Source organism: Eublepharis macularius, chromosome 12, assembly GCF_028583425.1.
Source record: "Eublepharis macularius isolate TG4126 chromosome 12, MPM_Emac_v1.0, whole genome shotgun sequence".
NCBI classification, from domain to species: domain Eukaryota; kingdom Metazoa; phylum Chordata; class Lepidosauria; order Squamata; family Eublepharidae; genus Eublepharis; species Eublepharis macularius.
This window is the reverse complement of record NC_072801.1, coordinates 70,495,861-70,516,427: the sequence shown is the minus strand read 5'-3', so window position 1 is coordinate 70,516,427 and position 20,567 is coordinate 70,495,861. Positions and strand designations below refer to the sequence as shown.

At 41.8% G+C, this 20,567-nt stretch overlaps 1 protein-coding gene across 1 annotated transcript; it reads right to left on the bottom strand.

Annotated features, from left to right (window-relative positions):
* Nucleotides 1–7,885: 7,885 nt before the first annotated feature.
* On the bottom strand, nucleotides 7,886–20,567 carry LOC129339752 (vomeronasal type-2 receptor 26-like). The gene is made up of 7 exons (XM_054994335.1): nucleotides 20,335–20,567; nucleotides 17,849–17,995; nucleotides 17,497–17,785; nucleotides 14,191–15,000; nucleotides 11,746–11,973; nucleotides 10,832–10,958; nucleotides 7,886–8,787 (listed from the first exon to the last, which is right to left on the bottom strand). Exons 1-7 carry the CDS (start codon nucleotides 20,565–20,567, stop codon nucleotides 7,886–7,888), a joined length of 2,736 nt encoding a protein of 911 aa, XP_054850310.1.

The window sequence follows — 20,567 nt, the reverse complement described above, 5'->3', positions numbered from 1 at the left end:
ATTGCCAAGCAGTACCTGCCAGGGTTTCACACTTTCAGGTGCCGTTCTGCTGCCATCATCCATTGCTCTGAAGTTGGATCTATAATCATACCAGGCATGCAGAGCATATGCCAGAGCATACACAGCATTATAGATACTAACACTATGGCTGGTCATTTTCATTTCAAACATAGTCCCAGGAAGGCTTTCCAGATGCTCTTTCCCAGTACAAATTTTGTTGTCCTCTCCTGGCACAGTGGAGTTTAGTCTAAATGTGCATTCAAAAGCATGTCCCCAGAACTCTTTGAAAAATCCATTTCCTTCTTGCCCAGAATATTTTATATTCTGAAGAAACTTTTGGAATCCGAGATGTTCTGCTGAATGCAGTGCAAAGGAAATGGCTCCATGGAACATTTTTATGTCGAAAGCAAAATTGTATGTATGAAATGCGAAATCGATCTGGGCTGTCGTGACCCATACTTTTCCCACGGATGTTTTCTTATATTCAAAATATGACAGATGACCTAAGGTCGTTATTACCAACAGAATACTTGCAACAGCTGTAAGAGATGCAGTATCTCCATATAAAACAAATGCATTGACTTTGTTTTCCAGGAATGCTGCTAATTTATTCAGCATGCTATCAATAATTTCTCCAAAGGAATAATATTGGACGTTTTTTGGAAGGTTTAAAATAACAGCTGGACAGATTCCACTCTGAGAAAGCAGTGGCTCCAAAGCCTGGATGAAGTGTTCTCCGCTGTCATCATTGGAAGTAATGAATCCAACCCATTTCCATTGGAAATGCAAAAGTAATTTGATAATGCCTCCATACTGAATTGCTTCACTGGGTACCATGCGATAGAAGGAAGGAAAATGGGTTATTCCATCCATTATAGAGTCAAACGAACCATAAGATAACTGCAATTTTTTAAAAAAATCCAAAAAGGATAAAGAATAAGTACTTTCTGCTGCTCAAGATTTATGAATCAATGAGCTTCTAAGGGAACAAAAGGAAAGGAAAAGTATAATGTAACATGCAACAAAGAGTTAACCACTTGCAGCAAGAGTTAACCACATTACATATTTCCTTCATTCTGTCTGAGCTTGAATTCCCCCCAGCAGCCAAGACAAGCACTGCCTCTGTGAATTTCTGCCAGTTGTGGCAGAAGAGGTCAGAGAGGGGAAGAGAAAAACAGTTTACACTATGGTCATGTGACTCTCTTCTTGAACCACGGGAAGAAGTTTCAGGTGAGATTAATGCTGAAAAGAATTCCCATCCATAAATCCTACCTGTGGAATCTTGTAAAGACTTAAGATGTCTGCCATTCGTGAGGAGGTATCTGAGGTGAGTCCACCAATGACTCCAATCAGATTTCCATAGATGCTACATTTGAAGTTAGGGAGAAATATGTGTGATTTGAAGAGCTGATCCAATGTGGTTCGGTAGGCCATCCGTGAATCAGAATAGCTGTTGTAGATGTGGAACCCGAGAGTGACATTGGGCAAGATATTCGGACTCTCATTGATCTCATTCACTGCAAATACCAAGGCCAGGATGTGCTGGTAGAACTTGGATGTGAAGCTGCAAGTAAAGAGACTGGTTGCCTCAGGGAAGAAGTCCACAATATGGGGCCTCATTTTATAACAGTACTTTTATGTTCTAAAAGATTTAGGCAAAACCAGGGCTTTTTTTTCAGGGGGAACGCGGGGGAACGGAGTTCCGGAACCTCTTGAAAATGGTCACATGGCTGGTGGCCCCGCCCCCTGATCTCCAGACAGAGAGGAGTTTAGATTGCCTTCCGCACAGCCATGCGGCACCGAGGACAATCTAAACTCTCCTCTATCTGGAGATCAGGGGGCGGGGCCACCAGCCATGTGACCATTTTTGCTAAGGGCAATCCACTGAGTTCCACCACCTCTTTTCCCAGAAAAAAGGCCCTGGGCAAATCAATGCAGCAAATGAATCACTACTGAAATGTTTTTTCTGCATTGGGTCTATAGATGTATCTATGGATATATTAAAGATCTTTTTCGAAATACAGAACAGCTCAGTTTTAAATATGTCACACTGTGTGATGTATTTATTTCAAATAATATTTTTCTGCAAACCACCATGAATACTTTCTTTTACAGAAAGGCAAATTCAAAATGGTTAAAATAAACAAACAAATGGACATCCACCTTAAAATATATAGACTCCTTTTGTCATTTGATCTCCAGACATCATCAGACTCTACCTGTTCACAGTCTGAAATTCTTATCGGAACCAATGAAGAAAAACGGCTGAATTGGTGAATGCATTGTTTCACTTACTAAGCTCCCTGCATTCCTTAATCAAACTTCAAAACACAAATGGTCTAAAATTGCATACTTTTCTAAAATATTTCCACAAGTCCATTCCATCCTTTCAATTCTTCATTATAATCCGAACATGAATCAAATATAAGGTTTATACATCAAATAAATATGAATAGAATGTATTCTGAAGACATCTGCCCTTATTTGTACAAAAGATAAAGCAGCCGCAAAGAACAGATGTAATTTCTGGTGAACAGTGGCCTTATCTCATGACTGTATCCTACTGAAACCAGTGGAGCAACTTTTTGTGATGTTGCTCACATCTATTAATTGTTGATTAATCAAAGTACCTGGACTGGGATCAATGATAACCAGGAAATAATGCTAAAAGTAGCACCCAAAGCAAAATGTGTGAAAGGAAACCAAATTTTTGTGTGAAATTTACAGGATATTTTATATCCAGGATGCCTCCTGCTGAACCCAGAATGGGGCAGGGGAGACAAGCAACTTCTTTCATCCAAATACATTTCCCGCCATTTGATGTGTATGCCATGCACAACCAAGGGCAACCAAGAAGATTAGTATGGTGAAAGAATCAAGAGTTTGGATCTTTTCAGTTCAGAAAACAGATGTCTAATGATAGAGGTTTTTAAAAATTATACATGGACTAAAGAAAGTGAACAGAGACCTTTTTCTCCCAAAATGATAGAATTCAAGGGCATCCAACAAAACTGATGAGCTGTACTTTTTAAAATCTTAGAAGTGCTGTACAAACAGCTGAAGTACTGTGAAGGGTTAATTCTTCACAGAAACAGAGAGCCTTGAGTGACAGGCTACTCCAAGGAATCTGACTGGATAGCAGGAGCTGAACAGAGAAAGTCTTCTGAACTGGATGCTGGGGAGAAAAAAGGTCTGATTTCAGCCCTAGCTGAGAGGAATCGAGTACTGACAGTTTGGAGATTCAGCCCTGATTGAGAGCAGTTTAACACAGACAGGAGAACTGGGGGAAAGTTGGCAAGGAAGTTTGGGAAGTAGGTGAAGACTCCCATTTGGGCCAAAGAAGGGGGATAGATCTAGTGTGAGGAGAATTTCCCTAACCAGTCAAACAAGGAGTTAGCTCTGAAGAGTGAAGAGATCCCTAATCTGGTGTGGTTAGAAACTGTCTTTGGAGACCTTAAGAGTCAGTTAGAATAGAAACTCAAGACAAGTACTCGTGTTTCAAGAGAAGCAGTTTGGGTACTGGAAAGAGAGTAGTAGCCTTCTTAAAACCAAAAGAGTAAGAGAATACTTTAAAAAAGTGTACTAGAGTGTTTGGGAAAACACCAGAACAAGAACCTCCTAAAGAAAAAAATATGTTACTGTGAGGAGCTTAAGAAACTCTCATTAGCCTGGAACCTAAGAACTAAAGTCTGTGCATGTACTGATTTTACCTTAGAGTTATCTACACTGAGTTACCTCAGCAATTTTCAATTCCTGATTTCACTTGACCTTTCCCCCTATATTAAATATTTTGTTATTTTTTAATTTAAAAATGCCTCTAGTGCCACTTTAAGTTGTTTCAGACAAAAAGAGGGGGGCATCATAGCAATAGATTCGGGATAGACAAAAAAGAAATGCTTCGTTGCACAATGAGCGATTAAAATGTGGAATTCGCTGCCAGAGGATGTTGCGATGGCTACAGGTGTAGACAGCTTCAAAAGGCGATTAGACAGATTCTGGAGAATAGGTTTATCAATGGCCACAGTTATGACTAAAGTGAACCTTCACATTTAGAAGCATTGAACCTCTGAAAACCAGTGCCAGGAGGAAACTTCAGCAGAAGGCCTCGGCCTCTATGCCCTGATGTTGGCCCTCTAGAATAAGTAGTTATCTCCTGTGTGAGACAGGATGCTGAAATAGATGGACCATTAGTCTGATCCAGCAAGGTCTTCCTTATGTTTTTTTTATCTTCTTACTTTCATATATCTTTTACTTTGCTCTCATTTTTATTTCATATAGCACCACCCTCAGTATAGATATATATGAAACGGTGTGTGCTTGACTGTGTCCTCCTTGAAAGCCATTACAGTGACATCTACCCCATCCCTGCTTCCTTTTTCTACACGGAAAGAGTTCAGGAGCATGGACCACCAGCCCCTCAAGTATAAATACTCAAACAATCCCTCTTTTCCCAAAAGAACCAAATCAATTGACATTAAATGAAAAAATCAACAACCAGTAAAATAAAACCACCGATCATTTGAACGGGGGAAGGGTGTCAAACGATTCCTTACAGTAGAGGGTTCCTTGGTATCTCCGAAGGGTGTTTTTCGAAGGAAAGAATGGGGAATATGAAACTGACATAATACACAATCCCACCGATGAGGATTTCTCCTGGTTGGTACCACTCATGTGGAATCTGAAGGGCTTCAGTTGCTCCATGCTTTGCAGTGCAGAGTTTGCACACAAGGTGAAGGAATGGCAGTAGAAGCAGAAACATCTCAGCTTTCAGGATCCTGTTTGCAAATCTTCTCTGTAGAATGGGACCTTCTTCTCTATTGCACCATTGCTGAACCCACCAATTTTACACAAGCTAGCATGGATGGCCTTGGACCCTTCTGGTGAATATAAAGGAAACACATCTGTCTCATCCGTGGTCTCCAAAGCAATCTTTGCATGGGGGTAGAGGGAGATAGATCAGACGCCTGGTCTTATGCAGTGAAGCTGGTCAAAATGACAAAGCCCTTCCTATTTCCCTGCCTTAATCTTAGCTTGGAATGTTTTTTATTATTATTATTATTGTAGTTCCAGCCAACCTCTGATTATTTCTCTTGCCTGCTGGAAAATCTTTGGAGTTTGGCCAAAGAAATCAGTTACAGTCATTTTGATAATTGCAGGGGAGATAACCTCTTTTGCAAACATTTCAACTTCTGATGGCACGATAGGCAGCAGAAGCACTGATACAAACATGTTTTTGAAATGTAACTAGAACTTCAGTTATAACTGGTTAACTTCTGCATGACTTCAGCATGAAGGATGGAATCAGACAGGAAATTGCATGTTTTGAAAAGAAATAATCAGTGCTTTTTTTCTAAAAAAAATGTTTAGGGGTACTCTCAGTTTGACTCAAGAAAATCACCATTTTATAGTTCAAATCGGAAAAAATAAATGCAGTCAATGGACAAAATTACCAAGAACATGGTCACTCTCCACGTGGTCTACAGCAGATGCTGCATCACATAACACCATTGTTGCATCTTTTGTTTTTATAGAGTCATCATTCACTTTACACTTCTTTGCTGGCTGTGATGATATAAAATAGTTAGTAATTTTCCTACTCATATTGAAATACTGCCACTCAATGAGGTTATAGGCCAAACTTTCATCAGTAAAACACCACACTACTTCACAGATTAAACACTCGCTTCCATCTGAGAAAGGAAATGACATCAGAAGACTGTCGGTGATGAGAATTATGGGTATTGCCAACCAAGCCCCTCTATAGTGACACGTGCTCACAACCAATCACCATGCTAGATTCCAACTACCAGAGCTCCAAGCGGCTTACCATGCAATCCTAAGAAGAGTTACTCCAGTCTAAGCCCAATTAAATCAATTGGCTTAGAATGGAGTAACTCTTCTTAGGATTGCACTGTTAGAGAAGACTTGATTGTATTTGTCTGCACCCTAACGATCACCGATTATGCCAGCAATCTCGTGTTCGATGCTCAAAGACATTCAATTTTTTGTAAGACGAACTGCGCTCCTAGTGAGTTTAAATATAACTAAACATCTTTCTTGCCAACATACGCTACATAACAAATCACATAAATATCTATAATATGTTTGGAGTTGGTTTAGCAGGAATTCCAACATTTTACAATTTTTACCTTCTCTCGTTAGATTCACAAAATGTTTAGGGGTATGCGTCCCCCTGCGTCCCCACAGGAAAAAAGCACTGGAAATAGTAATGGTATAAGTGGTCTTGGTTGTTTAGCCTCAATGATCAAATAATTTTTTTAAAATCTTAGTGATATGTAATCTTCATTCTCCTCCCCCTCAAAAACCCTGGTATCTGATACCCACAATTGTCATTTTAAACTTAAAAAAAATCCCTGCTATTAAACTATTTCTAACATTATACTATTTCTAACATTAGGTAGCATAAAAAACCTTCTTACAACTCAACTAGCCTAGAAGATGTCCCCCTACTAAGTTTACCGCTCCCCCAGTGGGGGCGGGGGATCCATGCTCTTACCCTCCACCCCCCCATCACCAGTCACCTGGCTGGCTGGCTGGCTGGGGGAATGGCGCAGGAATGGGTCTCCCAAGTGCACTCCCAAGGTGTTGTGACAACATCACTTTCTGGGACTGATGTTATCGTGCTGCCCCGAGTGCTCCTGCTGCGAAACATGCATGAATGAGGGACAAAGATAAGGTAAGTGCTAGACTCTTCTTCCACTGGGAGGGTAAGGGGACCAGGCAACTCTGCCTCCTACCTTTACACGGTCAATCTGGCCACTTGGATTCATGACACAGTAACATCGAGGCTTGACTACTGTAATGCACTCTACATAGGTCTCCCCTTAAAGCTGACTCTCACACCACTTCATAAGCCCTGACAAACAAAAAAGCCTTGGAGAGCTTTCTGAATATCTCCAAGAAGGAAGCGTCCCTTATCTCTTCAATTCCACCAAGCAGTGGCCATGACAGAAAAGGCCTGGGCTCTGGTTGATGCCAGATGGGCCTCCCTAAGTAATGGACAGCTAACAAATGGCTGCCTGAGGGTCAGTAATAGTGCACTAGGACCTATGGAAGGAGACTGATTTTAAGACGACTGATCCAATTCCTGGGGGGTTGGATACCCTCATAATAACCTAGTGCAAATATGCCACTAATTTATCCACTGATTGGATGGATTAATCAGTGAGATCTATTGGAGTTTTAAGGCAGGTATGTTGTCTCTTAAATCCTGATGTCTCTACTGCACAGACATAATTATTTTCTCTGCAAAAATATTTAAACCTGTCTTCCAAAGCTGATTAATTTTAAAGTAAGTTCTTCTTTGTGTTGTTCTCATTAATTAATTCTGAGGATAGCTGGCCAGCGTGGTTTTATTGCTTGCAACTTAGCTGTTTAGTAAAGGAGGTCAGCATAGCAGTTGCAGTTCCATGTAAAATCAGGAATGGATTTTGGAAGAACAAGGAAATGGGTTTAACTCTCTGCAAGTGAGATTGCTGAAATTATGTTCTTTCACAAATTACAATGAATGGACCTCCCAGGGCTGAAAGCAACATAAGTTCCTCTCTTGCTTCAGATGCTAATTTTCTGCATTTCCTCCCCTACTCTAATCAAGCTACTTACTCTTAACAATATACCTTCATATCCTATCTTACTTCTTTGCAACAACCTTCCCACCTTCTGACTGATAAAAACACTCTCATCTCCTTTCCTACTCATGTCTAATGAAGGGACCATGACTCCCTGAAAACTCTTTGTTGGTCTCTAAAGTGTTACTTAACTTGAACTTTGTTCATCTCCTTCAGACCAACATGGCTACCACCTGAAAATCTAAAGGTTGAGCATCTGTGATAATAAAAACCTTGACATTTCAAATATCTCCTTTCTACTTTTTACTCTTTATTAGTTGCTCCTTGCAGTTCAGTTCAGGCATCAAAACAACGATATACATTTTAGGGAAAAAGATGCAACCGAGCAATCCAGCACTGGATGCCAGGATAGAGAAGATCTCCACAGCCACCATATATTTCCCTTTGGTGCTGAGATAAGTTGGAACAAACGTCAGCCACACGCAACAAAATATCAACATGCTGAAAGTGATAAACTTGGCTTCATTGAAGGTGTCCGGCAATTTCCTAGCAAAGAAAGCCACAAGGAAGCTGATGAGAGCCAGAAGTCCCATGTACGCCAGAACACAGGAAAACATAACGGCTGATCCTTCATTGCATTCCATTGTGATCTCTTCCTCCAGAGAGTGCATGTCAATGTCTGGGAATGGAGGATAAGTACACAGCCATGCCATGCAAACATTAGACTGAATAAATGAGCAGCAAAGAACGACAAAGTTTGAACATCGTTTCCCCAGCCATTTCCTCATCCTGGACCCTGGTTTAGTAGCCATGAAAGCCAGAACCACAGTGATGGTTTTGGCCAACACAGAAGAAACAGCCACTGAGAAGATGATGCCAAAAGCTGTTTGTCGTAAAAGGCAGGTCATGATCTGAGGCGACCCAATGAACAACAGGGAGCAGAGGAAGCAGAGCAGGAGGGAGATGAGCAAAGTGTAGGTGAGGCTCCGGTTATTGGCTTTGACGATAGGTGTGTTACGGTGCCTGATGAAGATGCCTAGCACCACGGCTGCTGTCCCAGAAAGGCAGAGAGCCAAAGCAGCCAAGCTGATGCCCAATGGCTCATCATAAGACAAGGAGTTTAGAATCTTGGAAAGGCATTGATTTTGATCATCAGTTGGATATTGATCTTCCGGACATTGGAAACAGTCATTTGCATCTTTAAAAAAACAGAAAGAGATGCTATTTCAGCCCATCGCAAAGACAAAAGTCCTAAGCCTGCCGAAAATCTCCAGGTTTATTTTAATTGGAAGTGATCCAAAGGTTTGAAATATTATTGTACAGTAATTATATATAGTGAAGAATATGTACATACAGCTTAACACATTTTCTGTTCTTCAAGGCTATGTCATTGCCCACGGTTGAGAAATACAGTTTTGTACTAAACAGGAATAGAATGCATCCCCTCTCTCAATAGCCAATGGGTGCGATGACTGGAAGTGTTTTTTGTGCCTGAGAGACTAGCCAGTTTGGTGTAGTGGTTAAGAGCGGCAGGATTCTAATCTGGAGAACCAGGTTTGATTCCCTTCTCGTCTGCTTGAAGCCAGCTGGGTGACCTTGGGAAAGTCACAGTTCTCTTAGAGCTCTCTCAGTCACCACCTACCTCACAGGAACTACTCAACATAACTGTTATATTTAGTATATATAAAAACACACTGTCTCTAACAAAAATTGACAATTATATTAAGAGTCGATGTATTGTCGAAGGCTTTCATGGCCAGAGAACGATGGTTGTTGTGGGTTTTCCGGGCTGTATTGCTGTGGGTTTTCCGGGCTCTATTGTACTGCAATACAGCCCGGAAAACCCACAACAACCATATATTAAGAGTCGTTCAACCTGGGAGGGTAATTCCAATTTACTGTTTTAATCCAACCCAGGTGCAATTTTGCTGCTTCATCCCCCTCTCCCATTACTTCTAAATGACATAATGTGGGTTCATGGGAAAGCACTGACAGTTTTTTGCTTGGGATAAGAAAGTCCAGAAGGAAAAACTCCGCAGCAGATGCTCTGAAAATTATGCCATTTTCTCTATCTGAGTGAGAATTGAAATAGTTATGGGACTGGGCTCTAACTTGATTAGGTTTAGGTGTCACCATAATCAAGAACTGAGAGGTATATATGCAGCTTGGAGAAATTTCTTGTTTGTGATTCCTCTTTTGGGCTTCAGCTTTAATTTCCATAGGCAAGTACAGTGCATCCCTGAATCAGCCATTGCTTTAAAGTTGAATCATGTTGAGTTTGACTAGCAAGAGGCTCACATATGTCAGGCTCTTTCCTGGCTGGCCTCCATTTTGTTTCCTTTCAGGCCAGGCAGTGTTTTCCACATATGCTATATGAGGAAGGGTATTTATGGTTTTATATCTATAAACAGCCCCTCAGCAGGAGGAGGGGACTGACTGCTAACAAAACACCCAACATTTTTTCCAGTTGTCACCCACACCCCCAGCAGTCTATTGTCTCCCTAACACCCCAAACTACCTGATTCCTCCTCACATGGGAGTGTTGACTACCTAACATCCACTCCACAGCCCTTCAACATTCTCTTGACTGCTCTCTCTCTTCCTCTTCTTCTCTCTTCATCTCTCTTTCTCTTGGTGATTGGGGATTCTTTCAAAATTTATTATTTAAAATGTTCTTAATACAGCTTTCTCTCTGTTCCTCTTAGGGGTGCCATTCCCCCACCCGGGGTGGGGGATCCCCTGCTCCTGCCCTTCCTCCTGTGCCCACTTACTTGGCTGGTGGGGGGCGTGCTCCTGGGGCACCCCCCTGGGCAGTGCAGTGCACCCCTGTGTGGCGCAGCGCACCCCTGGGTGGCACGACATGCTCCCACACCCACAGCTGCCCGATTCAGGCTGAATCACCCCCACAGGGGGAACATTTGGGGCTGAATTGTGCCCTGCAGCAGGCCAATCCAGCTCCTTGGTGAGCGTGGGTGTGCTCCCAGGCTGCCCTTTGACCCGTGTGATGATGTCACTTCCCAGAAGTGATGTCATTGCACAAGCTAGAAGTGGGCGCACACTGTGCATGTGCACAAAACCAGGACCTGGGGCTGCAGCGAGGTAAATGCTAGACTCCCCAACTCCCACTGCGGGGGTCAAGGGACCTGGCAACCCCAGTTCCTCTCTCTCTTGATAATAGGAAATTCTGTGAAGTGAGTAATTTAAGATAATCTAAATATGCTTTATGGTGTGACATCTCTTACCATTTTGGTTTGAAATCTTCCTTTCTGGACATTGGGCGCACTCATAGCAACAAAATGGCTCCCCTTCTTTCCGTTTCTTGCTGTAACCTGGACGGCAGTTCGCATTACACACAGCAAGGGGTACAGCCTGTCCATGAAAAGGAAAATAAAATATTACTTAAATTCTCTTCTTTTTGATTCATGGCCTTGTAATCAACAGGTGGTTGTACTGAAATGGCATCACTGTCTCCTGTGGGGGAATCCTGTGTTTTATGTACAAATTGTTGTTAATTATATCTTGCATGAGGCAAATATTGTGACAAATATCCAGAGAAATCTCCCAAATTGTCTGCATTTTTACTGCCAATTCATCCTTAGATGCAAAGAAAATTAACTTCTCCTATTCCCTCTCTAGTACCACAAGTGTGCAACAAATTAAAGATACGGTTGCTCAAACCAACCAGTTGGGCTTATGTTCTGCTTGCCAAGCTGAGCAGAGAGATGATTGATCATCAAGCAGTTCAACTGTTTGTGAGCAGCTCAAACATATTTGTCCGATGACTTTCCATGTATTTGTACAACACATTTCAACTGGAAGTATTTTACACTAATGGGAATCCTAGTTTCCCCTTCCCACACAGATCTGCTGTCTCCATAATTTGATGGAAGTGGATTGAAAGTGGCACATTACCCCCCCCCCACACACACACTCAAATGGTGCTCCTCTAAAAAAATCCCCTATTTTGAATTGTAGTTTTCTGGTTTTTAATCTGCAGACTGCATTGCATACTATTAAAAAACTGTAAATATAGGGGAAAAATTTCTATGAAAATGCAATCTGAACCCAACGTAACAATATTGAATTTGTCTGTATTTGAGCAGAATTGTAGACCTGCATGGTCAGGATTGCAGGAACAAAGGTACGGAATACCTACCTGATTAAATCTGCTGTGCCATGTAATGACTTTCTCATTAATGGAAAACTCTTTGCCCTGGGGATCTTGGGGATCCATTTTCCCAACTTTCACTTTCAAGAAGGACTGGTTTGAGAATGTGATCCAGTTTAGGATATCAAATCGACCTACTAATTCACCATTCTTATCAAATGATACCTCATCTCCAGCACTGTTGTTGAATGAGATGCTCCTCAGAAATGGGTGCATCTAGAACACAAGAAAATAGGACAGAGTATATATGGGATGAAGGCAGATGTACAGTTAGGTTACCGGCCTGCAGGTGGGGTCTAGAGATCTCCCATAATTACAACAGATCTGCAAACCACACAGATCATTTCCCTTGGAGAAAATGGTTGCTTTGGAGGATGAACACGAGTGAAGTCCCCCCCTCCCTAAACCCTGCTCTCCCCAGGCTCCACCTCCTAATTGCCAGAAATTTCCCGATCTAGAGTTGGAAACCCTGTGCTGGAGAACAGGAAGAAACTATCTCCATCATCCTGTGTTCCATCTTGATAATGTGAGAGCAGCTTCATTTTTAACTCTAGGGGGAGCTGTAAAATATATACTCTCTCCTGTTCCAAGCCTACTGAACGCTTCTCGATGCACCCTGCCCTGTGTCTTGTTGTGACTCCCCTCTTCTTGTAGCACCTGTGGATCAATTCGTGTTGGCTTCTGAGTCTTGTGTGTGAGATGTGTGCATTCCAACCTACAATTCAGATTCCTCTGCAACACATACAGTGTTTCTGTACACCCACCCTCAGCACCCCACAAACCTAGTGTATGGTTCCGGTTTGTGGATGATACATTTATCATTTGGAGCCATGGGGAGGAAGAATTGATGGGGTTTTTGAATCATCTCAACAACATCCACCTGAACATACAATTCACAATGGAGAAAGAAGTCGAGGGAAAACTCCCATTCCTGGATACCTTGGTCATCCGCAAAGCAAACTTTCAGTTAGATCACAGGGTCTACAGGAACCCATCTCACACTGATCGGTACCTACACAAAAACTCCAATCACCACCCCCGACAGAAAAGAGGCATAATGAAAACATTAGTGGATCGTGCAAGACAGATATGTGAGCCGCACTTTCTCAATGAGGAAATTAATCATCTAAACCACGCACTTCAGGCAAATGGCTACTCCAGAAATGAAATCCGAAGAGCAATCAAACCCAGGATGAATCAAACAACCAAGGAAAAACAGTCTCCTACAGGAAAAGTGTTTTTGCCATATATCAAAGGAATTACTGATCAGATGGGAAAGCTTATGAAAAAGCATAACCTTCAAGCAGTATTCAGACCCACCCGAAAAATACAACAGATGTTACGATCAGCAAAAGACAGTAGAGACCCCCTCACCTCTGCAGGAGTATACCGTATACCCTGCAGCTGTGGACAAGTTTACATCGGGACCACAAAGCGTAGCATCCAGACAAGAATAAAAGAACATGAAAGACACTGCAGACTTGGACAACCTGAAAAATCAACAGTGGCTGAACATAGCCTAACTCAAACAGGGCACAGTATCTTATTCCAGGACACCAAAATACTGGACAACACTTCCAACTACTTTGTCAGACTGCACAGGGAAGCCATTGAAATTCACAAGCATAAGCAAAACTTCAACAGGAAAGAAGAAACCTTAAGAATGAACAGAGCATGGTTTCCAGTTCTGAAAAACACCAGGCTAACAAAACATTCTATCCCCGACAATAGCCCTGCAGAGAAGATTAGCACATCAAGTACCAATCCATATGCAAAAGAACCTCCTCAGGATACAGTGAAGCCTCCCGCCATTAACATTCCACACCCTGGGAAACTCTTACAGGATGACTCAGCTCAACCCCACCCCTCCTGAGTAGATACAAATGACCTACATCTTTTCCACACTGTGACACTGAGAGATCTCTGTCTTTTGGTGCTACACCTCTGAAGATGCCAGCCACAGCTGCTGGCGAAACGTCAGGAACTACAATGCCAAGACCACGGCAATACAGCCCGGAAAACCCACAACAGCCAAACAGAAATTCCACCGTTCCTGATACACACTTTTCTTTCCTGAGAAGCTAATCATTCTTGTTCCTCCTTCCTGCTGATAAAATTGTCCGTAAAGGAGGAAGCGATCTCCGTCTACCTGTCATGTATCATAACAGCAACACAGGCAGTCACTGGGGAATTCATCTCTATTCTCCACAGTCAGAGGCACCCATGTTTCACTGTGGCTTCCTTTCACCTGATGAGTGCAACCACAACTCAGAGTTCTCATGGCAGAAGGCAATGTTCTTAGGAGATATGATTCTATCGGTACACATTTTGGACACTGTGGCAACATCTATTAGTTTGTTCACTAAAAATAGACCTAGTCTCGGAGTGAGGTAAAACATCAATGTTTGGTTAATCCTAAATGTCTTTACCTACCATTGCTTTGTGCTTGTTTCTGGATGAATGCATGGCATGTAATGCATGTGCCACAGCATAGACAGCATTATAGATGTTGTAGCTGTGGCCCGTCATACTCATTTCAAAAAATGGACCCGGAAGGCTCTCCAGCTTTTCTTCTCCAGTGCAACTTTTCTTGGTCTCCTTACTCTTGCCACTATCTAGAAATAAGCAGTCAAATGCCTGTTGCCAGAAGACTCTGATAAAACCATCTCTGTCAGAGTAGGGTCTCAGGGTCTGAAGAAAACTTTGAAACCCATGCAGCTCATTGGAGGGAATGGCAAAGGATAAAGCACCATGGAAGACTTGTATATCCAGGGTCCTGTGGAGAGTCTCAGATGAGAAATCCCAATGGGCTGTCATCACCCACACCTTGCTGATAGATGTTGTAGCATCCAGTTCTGCAACCAATAACAACCACTGCATAGTTACCATGGTTCGAATCTCTGCATTTATAACAAATATATTCACATCTGTATTGGTTAAGAACTTGAAGGCATCCAGAAAGCGTTCAATCAGAAAGGATGCGTCTAAAAAATCACTGTGAGATATGAGTATTTCAGTGAAGGCAGGACAGATGCCGTTCTGGGAAAAGAGGTGTGTCAAAGCCTGCACGAACTTTTCACCTTTATCATCACCCACTGCGATGAGCCCGACCCACTTCCACTGGAAATGCAGAAGAAGCCAGACAATCCCAGTATACTGATGTGCTTCATTTGGGACCATTTGGTACAAGGACGAGAGATGAGTTTTGTCACTCACTGCTGAAGCAAATAAGCTGTAGGTGATCTGAGGAGGAATAAAGGAATTGTTACCTGTGAAGTGATTATTATACGTGTTAGGTGAAATATTTACTTAGTTAAATAAAACAGGCACAGGTACAGAAATATCCAGTTATTCTGAAACATGCCAAATGCTTCCAACAAGCAGATTATCTTAGATCCCTTGATATCTTGAAATATCAGAGATCTTTTACCCTTGCATGCTTCAACACTTTCTTCAGCCCTCCTGGAAGGCAGGTACCATCGTATTCTATTCCTTCAGTGGCTCTGCCCATGCCATACAGGGAAAGTAGAGTCTATCAAATATGTTCTGTTGCACTGCTCATTCTACAATAACATCCAGTCTCACAATATAGCTCCAATCTTTACCAGGAAGATCTGAACAACATTATGGCTCCCTCCTTCTTGCAGACTCTTCCCAGGAGATAACTAACAAAGTTGCCAAAGTTTGCCTTTGGGTGTGTGGGATACACAAGTGGTTGACTGAACCTCAATAACCTATTTCCTTGTTGGAGGAAGGTGTCATCTCTCTGTCCCCCCACAACCTGCACCCACTGTCCTGTGCTTGTTGCACTGTATGTGCCCTCCCTATTCTTATTGTTTTTTATTCTATTCTTTGATTTCTTACTTTATTATTGCTGACCCCCCTGGAGCTGATTCTGTATTGAAATAAATTGATAATGATGATAAAATAAAACAGGAGTCTGGTGTCACCCAAGACTAACGAAAACATGATCTTTCATGAGTCAGAGCTCACTGAGGAGTCTCAGTGTGAAAGAGAGTCTCTAAATAAACTTAGTAAATAAAGATAAAAATTCAAGCAAACAAACATAACTACCTTTCTGGAATTATGACTTAATTATAACGTGTTTTCTGTCTATCAAATTTGTGCCCTGGCTGTTATTGAAGAAGCTGTTTAGTCAGAGAAAATGGCATGAAAATGTCCCAGAGACTAGGTTTTGATTTCATGATCTTTAATCTTCACTGTTCTCATTGTTTTCTGTTATTTCCATTCATCTCCCCCCACCTTCTGTTCATTGTGAACAAACTGAATGCATTCACTTACATTTCTATTCTTTTTTTTTCTTATTGCAAATCCCCACCTAAAGTCCTGCTTTTATTTCCCCCCCCCCCAAAAATGATAATAAAGACACTAAAGTCCCACTGTGTACAAATTCAATAAGTTCGTATTTACATAAGTATATCAATAAAGGCTTATAATGGTTGTTTTGCAAAATATTCACTACACAAGTTATAAGACCACAACAATGGTGTTGCAATCTTTTTGCAGCCAAAGCCAATAAAAACAGCAAAAGACAGTACATTTAATTAGTCTATTAATCAATTCATAGAAACAACAATTTTCCAAAGTTACACACTGAGAGCCTTGCTACAAGTGACATTTTACACGTGAAGGATAAAGAATCATTTTCGCAAGTCTTTCTGGGAACTGAAGTTCCTCTCCCCCACCCCTTTTCCTTCTGTTCCTTCCCCTCGCTGCCTGAAGAGACAGAGAAAGCCTGGGGCAACAGCAACTTTTGCAAATCGTTTCTCCAGTCACGAGCCTGCTCTCAATGATCTTTGGGGCAGGCAGCTGCAACTTTCTCAGCTTTCTCCGGAGCATTCCCCCCCTCCCCCAGCAAGACGATTTGCAAAAGCTGATGTTGCCGTAGGCTCTATCTGTCTCTTCAGGCAGCGAGGGGAAGGAACAGAAGGAAAAGGGGTGGGGGAGAGGAACTTCAGTTCCCAGAAAGACTTGCGAAAATGATCCTTTATCCTTCGCGTGTAAAATGTCACTTGTAGCAAGGCTCTCAGCCCCAAAGCATAAACTTAGTAAGTTCTCTGGATGTTTTTTTTTCTCATTTTGTGTTTCTTCATCAGATCGGCCTTCTCATGATGTGCCATATAAGGAACTACAATACAGAATGGAATTAAATAATCCAACTGAAACACAAACATTAGCCATAACAGCAGATGCCCATAATACATACTTGTGTGCAGGGGTCATTTCGTAGAAAAAGAGCTGGAGGAACTCATTAGCATAACCCATTAGCATATACCATACCCCTTGCCATCACCAGAAGTGTGTCATTGGCATAACTGATTTGCATATGCCACACACCCCTGACATCACCTATCCTGGCTGTTTTGGACCCAATCCAAGTCATTCAGGGCTGAAACTGGGCCCAAAGTGGCAAAAAGGGGCTGAAAATGGCCAAAAAGGGGCCCGAAATGCTCAGGATTGGGCTGCTGCTGAGTGGGAGAGTGATCCACCACCCGTCAGAGGCCTGATCTGGGACATTTCAGCCCGAATCCAGGCTGTAACGGGCCCAAAATGGCTGAGAGTCCAGTGGGTGGGGCCACCTGACATATAACCTCTTTGGGGAACTGCCGGAACTGTGTTCCTGTGCATTCCCCCTCAAAATGAGCCCTGCTTGTATGTAGCAAAACAAGATTTGAACTATTTTTCTGAATTCCACAGCTTCTTGTATTCTTATCTGACCTGTGGAATCTTGTAGATACCTAAGAGGGTGGCCATGTAGAGAGAAGTTTCAGAGTCGAGACCTCCTATGACTGCTATAAGATTCTTATGGTCACATTTGTAGTTTAGGAGAGTCCAATTCTGGCTGAAGACAAGGTTCAAGGTGTTCTGGTAAGTCGTCCGTGCATTGAAGTAGCTTTCATAGAAGTGGAACCCCAAAGTGTGGTTGGGTAAAAGCTTGGGGTTTTCGTTGATCTCTTTCACAGCAAACACTAAGGACAGAATGTGCTGGTAGTTCTTTGGTACTGTGCTAAAACAAGAGCAAAACAAAAACACATAAGCCAGATGGTCTATCTTTCATGAACTTCCTCACCTTAAATGCTCTTTCTGGAATTCCTTCTCTGGAATTAGTGGTACTACTGTGCGTTCTTGCAGCTGCTCATCTGCAGTAGAAGGTTTTTCATTCAATTCAAAAACGCTGGATATAGTTTTTCTAAATTCATTACTGAAGCCTTTTTTTCTAGTTATTTTTAAGTGTAAATTAAGAGACAGAAACTGGCATTACACTCTTCCCACCCATAAATTGGTTTTTTTTCCTAATTTCATTTTACAAATACACAAACAAACTTCATAATCTGTAATCTTTTAAATCAAACTATAGATTATAGAACTTATTTAAATTTATTTTTTAATATTTCACTTCTATTTAAATAAATTTATTCACTAATACCTTTATTCTTGAACTGTTGTTACTATCATTGTGATAGCTCACCTTTCTAACTGTAACTCAAAGCAGATTCAATCAGACAATAAAGACCACCAATTAACAATGTGGTAGGTCTAGGATTGGTAGTAGAGAGAGCCCTTAAGTCATAGCTCACATGGTGACACTGGGGGAGTTTTCTTATCAAGAGACTAACAGAGGTGGTTTGTCATTGCCTGCTTCTGCAACCCTGGTCTTCATTGGAGGTCTCCCATCCAATCACTAACCAAAGGTCTAGGATTACAGAACTGGAAAAACAATGCAAATGAAAACCAGTCTAGGGCATGACATATTATAGGGGAGGGGGGAAGTTTTCTAATAAAAAAGGAGGTGACATACAATAATCAGTGCAACAGACTCTATTACTATGCCTTACAGGAGCAATCTGCCGTGCTCTTCGATTATATTGCTGTTTCTGACCCCTTTTTAAAAAATGGCCTCCTGGAGATTTCTGCTTTGTAAATTCTGCTTTGTGGGTCCAAGTCCATTAAGGTAGGTAATAACCAGATCCTTGTAGGTAATAACTAGATCCTTAAATTGAACTTTCTAACTGATTAGTAACCAATAGAGTGTTGGCAGAATGGGTGTGCCATCCATAGTTTACAAGACTCTTGGTAAATATTATATGCTCTGATGGTGTTTGGAACCAAGACTGAAAAGGGTAGAATCTCATAAACACAGAGTGGGTGGTGGGATAGAGGTGAAATAGGACAGACTGAAAAGAACTGTAAGTTATGTGATGGATAGCATACAGAACAGACATGAAGACAGCAGCAGTATAGTGGAAACCGTAACCTGCAGAATAAAACACATGAACCTTGGCCATCGTCACACGGGCCCTTATTTCGTCAGTTTTGCACTAGAAATCGTTTCTTCTGTTATCATTATTAGAACGGATTCTCCCATCTTTTGATGACTGCTTGCACTTCCAGTCAGTCACATTAAAAGGGAAAAGTGCAATTTGACGGTCAGTCAAAGTGCATCTGGAAACGGGTCCCTGAAAATCCCGCCCTTTTTAAAAAAAAAAAATTGCATATTTGTGCTATATCTCTCTTCTATTATACCAATGCTGTGCTGGGCCAACCCAAAAGCCAACTGTGATAGGTAGCAGGTTTTCCGCCCATGGCAGAATAGTGCTATATCGCTATAAGGCTGACGTTTAAAAAAAAAATTACTTTGAGGCTTAATTGCGGGTCGCGCTGGGGCTTGTGGGAGTGTAGGGCATGAGAATTAGTGTTAGGTGAGACAGATGATTGGGGAGAGTGAGCGTTTTGGTGTTGCAAAGCGTTCATAGTCGATCCAGGGCATTCACATGGAAGTGGATAAAAACATAAAGAGTTACAAAGCGTGAATTGGGGAGAATGGCGAAATCGCAAGAGAGCCGGAATAAGGTGAACATTCAGTGGGAGATGGCACTAGTCTGGTGCTAAATTTATGGCCGTGTGACGACGGCCCTTGTCTAGCCTAAAACACACAAACTTTGTCATGTACTTTAGAAAGCAGAAGAGATCAATACCTTTTGCTCTCAAATTATGCTGAATGGTCAACAAATATTCTCTTGGTGTGAATGTGTTTGGTGGAGAATGCCATCAAGTCATATCTGACTTATGGCAACCCCTTGTGGGATATTCAAGGCAAGAGACTTAGAGAGGTGGTTTGCCATTGCCTGCATCTGGTCTTTGGTGGAGGTCTCCCATCCAATTACTAACCAAGGCCAACCCTGCTTAGCTTTCGAGATCTGATGAGATCGGGATTGTCTGGGCTATCCAGGTCAGAGCATGAAGGTGTTTAGTGAATACTTAATAGTCAACACCACCATTTTGATATCAAACTAGCAGCCAACCACGGACAGCATATGTGAAGCAATCAGCCAAGCTTAGTTCATTCATTCCTTCATAAAATAAATCAGAAAACATTCCATGTGACAGTTTAAGACTACTACAAAAGTTTGTACACTTCCTGAATTCTCCTGAGATCAATGTTATCCTTTGGAGTCTAGAAATTTTCTCTTAACTTCAGTTGGTGGAGGATACTGTTGGAATTGGTTATTCTAATAACCTTACTTTTTTCTAACAAAAATAAAACGACCTCCTTACGCATATTCATCAATAAGTACAGCCTGGGGATTCTCCTTAAAAAGAATAGGGGAGTAAGAAGGGGAGAAGAGCTGAGACGTGATTCCACCAATGAGGACATCTCCTGGTTGGTAATACTGATGTTGGACGTGGATAGCATCATTTGTTTGGCATATCATAGGGTGCAGTTTGGCTTCTGCTTGAGGCAGCAAGAGCAGAAACAGAAGTAGCAGCAATACAAATAGTCTTTCCAT

Bases quoted from the DNA above. Each gene is read 5' to 3' on its own strand.
- LOC129339752 (XM_054994335.1), bottom strand. From the start codon at position 20,567: ATGGAAAGACTATTTGTATTGCTGCTACTTCTGTTTCTGCTCTTGCTG. The intron at 17,786-17,848 runs GTGAGGAAGTTC...CTCTTGTTTTAG, and splicing joins TTCCAGAAAGAGCATTTAAG to CACAGTACCAAAGAACTACC. The intron at 8,788-10,831 runs GTAAGAGATGTC...GTTTTTTTAAAG, and splicing joins GAAGATTTCAAACCAAAATG to ATGCAAATGACTGTTTCCAA.